The 3,792-nt window shown below is 58.8% G+C and overlaps 1 protein-coding gene across 1 annotated transcript; it reads right to left on the reverse strand.

Annotated features, from left to right (window-relative positions):
* Positions 1-2,308: 2,308 nt before the first annotated feature.
* On the reverse strand, positions 2,309-2,568 carry MNEG_7569 (hypothetical protein; the record flags this gene model as incomplete). Its single annotated transcript, XM_014043957.1, has 1 exon — positions 2,309-2,568. A coding segment is annotated over one exon (260 nt), but the record flags the coding sequence as incomplete, so codon positions are not given.
* Between the last annotated feature and the right edge of the window lie 1,224 nt (positions 2,569-3,792).

The raw sequence follows: 3,792 nt of genomic DNA on the forward strand, positions 1-3,792 counted from the left end.
CCGCCAGCGGCCCGTCTGCCAGCGCGTAGATCGCCGTCTCGAGGCGGGGATCGTCGGGCGCCGCGATCAGGAAGGCAGCGGCCGTCGCGTTGACTATGTAGCAAAACTCGATGCAGAAGAACAGCCAGCGCTGCGGGGGCGCGGGAGTAGGGGCCGGGGTTGTGGGCGTCGGGTTGGGGGAGGGGGCTGGGGCTGTGCTCGCATGCAGGTGCATGCGATGCAAGTGGACGCCACGGGCCGCCATGCAGTGACATGCGTCGCATGAAAGGACCCCATGCGCAGCAGGCCACTCAGGTGAGCACGATGGGCTGCGCCGGGGGCGCCTGTTGGTGGCCGCAGCGAGCAGCAGCTGCCCGGAACCTGGGTTCCACAACACACCTTGCGCTGAGCGAGCCCTTGCGTCTTTGACACGAACGGGCCGAAGCGCCAGGGGACTCCGGCTAATATAAAGACCAGGTATACCAGTGGCAGCGCGCCCGGCGCGGCGCCGGCGATGAACATGAGCACGCCGAAGAAGGCAACGCTGATTGCGTGCTGCCACGTGCGAGCGCGGCCCGCCGCGACGGCCTCCTTGAGGCGCGCGATCTCGGGGCAAGGTTGCTGCATTTCATCAGGTGGCAGATCGCGCGGCGGGGCACTAAGTGGTGGAGAGGCGCGCTGAACCGGGGGTGCTGCCATTGTGGACTCTGGCGCGCTGCAGCCGTATTGCTGCGCCTTTGTATCGCCCATGTTGTGGTGGTCTTGCAGCCAGTGGTGGCCTTGAGGCGCTGTAGTACTTCAAATTTTATCAGTTTGGCCCTTGTCATACAAATGTTCCGACTGAGCGACGTAGCTTGGCATCGCAATTCGCCAACCGCTTTCCACGCAAAGATCAATGATAGCAAGGGCTGTTCATAAAGTTGTACTATGTGATTAGCTGCAAGGAGAGGTGCATTTTTAGGTTTGAAGTATAAGGCAGGAACGGTGGGTAGGTACATGCATGGGCAAAGCAAGCTAGCCTAGCGTCGCGTTCCATGTGACAAGGGTCAATGAAAATTCAGGCAACAATGAATCACCGCTCTCTTTGTCCAGCGGGTGACCTGGTTCCGCTCCAGTCCAAACATACATATGATAAGAACCAAAAAGAGAGCCGTCACGCTCAGTTGATCGGGATGCGAGTCCCCTGTGTAATGGTTACGAAACCCAACTTGCTTTGAGCACTCGGCTGCTTGCCGCACACTTGCCCACTGCACACCCCTGGTGAGACGGTGACGGCCTAATGCGAATCCAAGGCGGTTGAGGTACACATTCATGCTGACACATGTGCTAGGAGCGCTGGCGGGGGCCGGTGTGAAGCGCGCTGGGCGGCCGCAAGAAACACCAGCCCCATGGGCTGTTGAGCAGCATGCTGAGCCGTGACGCACAAATCTGCTTCTTCACAGCGGTCTCGCTGAGCCCCAATCAACTGGCGGACTGTGGTGCATGTGATCTGTAGGTCTGGCCAACTTGTGCTGTGCATACATCGTGACTATCATTACATGCAAGACCAGCGTTGACCCACATGCATTCCCTCGCAGATGCTCCAAAACTGCGAACTTTGCAAAATGCAGATAATTCTGAGCAGTCATTGGCAATATCATAACCCAAGCAGGGCCGACATCACGCCTGCATGAGAGAGTGTTGATGCATACAGGTTGATCGCGCGTTCAATGATGGTTTCTGGGCAGTGCATGGCCTCAACAAGCCGTCGTGCGTGCAGCTCTGACGGGCACCATGCCTTTCTTCGTGTTCGAGACACCATATCAAAATAAGCAGCCTCCTCCCTTAGTGTTATTCAACTTCTGTGTAGAGTTCAAAACATGTGTCAAAATCAAACCCTGCATGCCTTGCTGCGTACGCGCAGCGTGGCCACCTTCCCACGCAGACGTGCCTCCAGCATTGCAGCTGCCCTTGCCGCCCAAGCGCGTGCAGGGACGGCGATGCGGCGACCCAGCCTGAATGCGCCTGTGAAAATCAAGACGCCGCAAATCGCAGCGATGATCATGCCCTGCGGCTGCTTGGCCTGGTTCAGGAACGGGTAGGGGTACTGCCTGCGCAAGTCGCAATCAGAGCGGTTGGAGGGAGGGGTCAGAACAGCGAGGCGCACAGCCATGGGTGGTTAGTGCACAGGAGTGTGGTGCGGCTGAGACCGATTGAAAGCAGGCGTTGCTGCGCAGGAAAGCAGCAGCGCAAGTGTCCTTGTGCTGTTTCTTTTAGGGTTGAGGCTTCAGAAATCTCGTTTGAACTATCATGTCAGCTGATGTTTTGGCTTAGAGCCATGAGCACGCACCCGTTGACGTAGCGGCACAGGTTTATGTAAGCCAGGTAGGTGATCACCAACAACTTGGATATCAGCTCGCTTCTTGCGGTGAAGCTGCGCCGGTCTGACAGCAGCAGGTCTGCCCAGGCCACCACCAAATTCAGCTTGTGCATGCTGGGGCACAGCCACCAGGGTCGGAACTTCTCAATGTCCATCATGACCCCGGTGCGCGTCATCCTGAAGGTGATGACATGGAACATGACGCTGATCACATGGGAGCCGGCAAACATGGCGCACCCGGCGTCGTCCTCCCAGCGAGCGAGGGCGGGATGTGTGCGGCCCAGCAGCTGCGAGGCGCCGGGGAGGGCGGGGCACCGCGGGGCGGGGTGGGGCAAGGCGGGGCGGGGCGGAGCAGGTTTGACCCGGTGAAGGCGCGTGTCAGGCAAGCAGAGTCGATAGTGCAGGTTGCAGCCCAGGATTTCCCCTGCTTTCCATTCAGTACCGTTGCCGCAGCTCTGCAGGCCCATGAAGCTGAGCCCTCATGCAGGAGCGCACATGCGCTTGCTCCGATGGCATGCGATTGGGGGGCTCACCACATTGCTCCAGCCGCTGACGGTGGAGAGGGCGAGGCAGAGGATCTGGCAACTAAAGCTGAAAAAGGTAAGGTACCGGGGGAACCACCCAAAGCCCTGCGCACATGTGAGCAAATAGGGTGGGGCGGATGGGGGGGGGGTCACGATCGGGTGCAGCAAGTAGAAAATACATCACAAGTCAACAAGCGGCATGCTGCGGCGCGTCCAGGTCCCTGCGTAATTTCATGTTGAGCGCTTATTTTACGTTCTGCTACACCCGTTCGATTCGAATGGGCACTGCCAGTGCGTTCCACCGGGCCTGGAGCTGGTTCGTGCGCAGTCGTTGCGTTGGCAGGGCGCGTGCACAAACCCTGCGCGCATGAGGGCTCACCAAGGCGCCAGGCAGGATGGCGGCAGCTGGCGTGAGATGGAATATCCAGCAGCGCAAAAACCAGGCTAAAGCGCCCGTATGGACGACCAGGGCGGCATTGATGCCGCCAGTGCTGGTACGTGATTGCGCAGCAGGGGTATGGGGTCAGCCGGATGCATGGTTGGGCGCTCCCTGCATCGCTGCGCATGGCCATTGCACCTGAGCTTGGCTGATATTTGAGCCTTCTTCGCCATCCCACGGCGTCCCAGCCGTCGTGGCAGGGCCAAACCGGCCGCTAGTTGAGAAGGTGGCGGGTACAAAGCTGCAGCAAGAGACAGTCAGCAAAGCAGCATGGTACCTATTTCCTGCTGATAAACTTGAACGAAGTAACGTCTACACTCATCAAGCTTGGTTCAATGCCCGATGAGATGTTTGCAGCGGTGACTACAGCCATCACCGTCGACAGGCGTGCTGCGGTCACGAATGCACTTCCGCATGTTAGATCATCAGCACAAGGACGGGGATGTCTTTGCTTTGTATGTAAACACGGTGCCACGTATCTCATTGCGTGA

Source organism: Monoraphidium neglectum (assembly GCF_000611645.1).
Source record: "Monoraphidium neglectum strain SAG 48.87 unplaced genomic scaffold scaffold01350, whole genome shotgun sequence".
Classification (NCBI taxonomy): Eukaryota; Viridiplantae; Chlorophyta; class Chlorophyceae; order Sphaeropleales; family Selenastraceae; genus Monoraphidium; species Monoraphidium neglectum.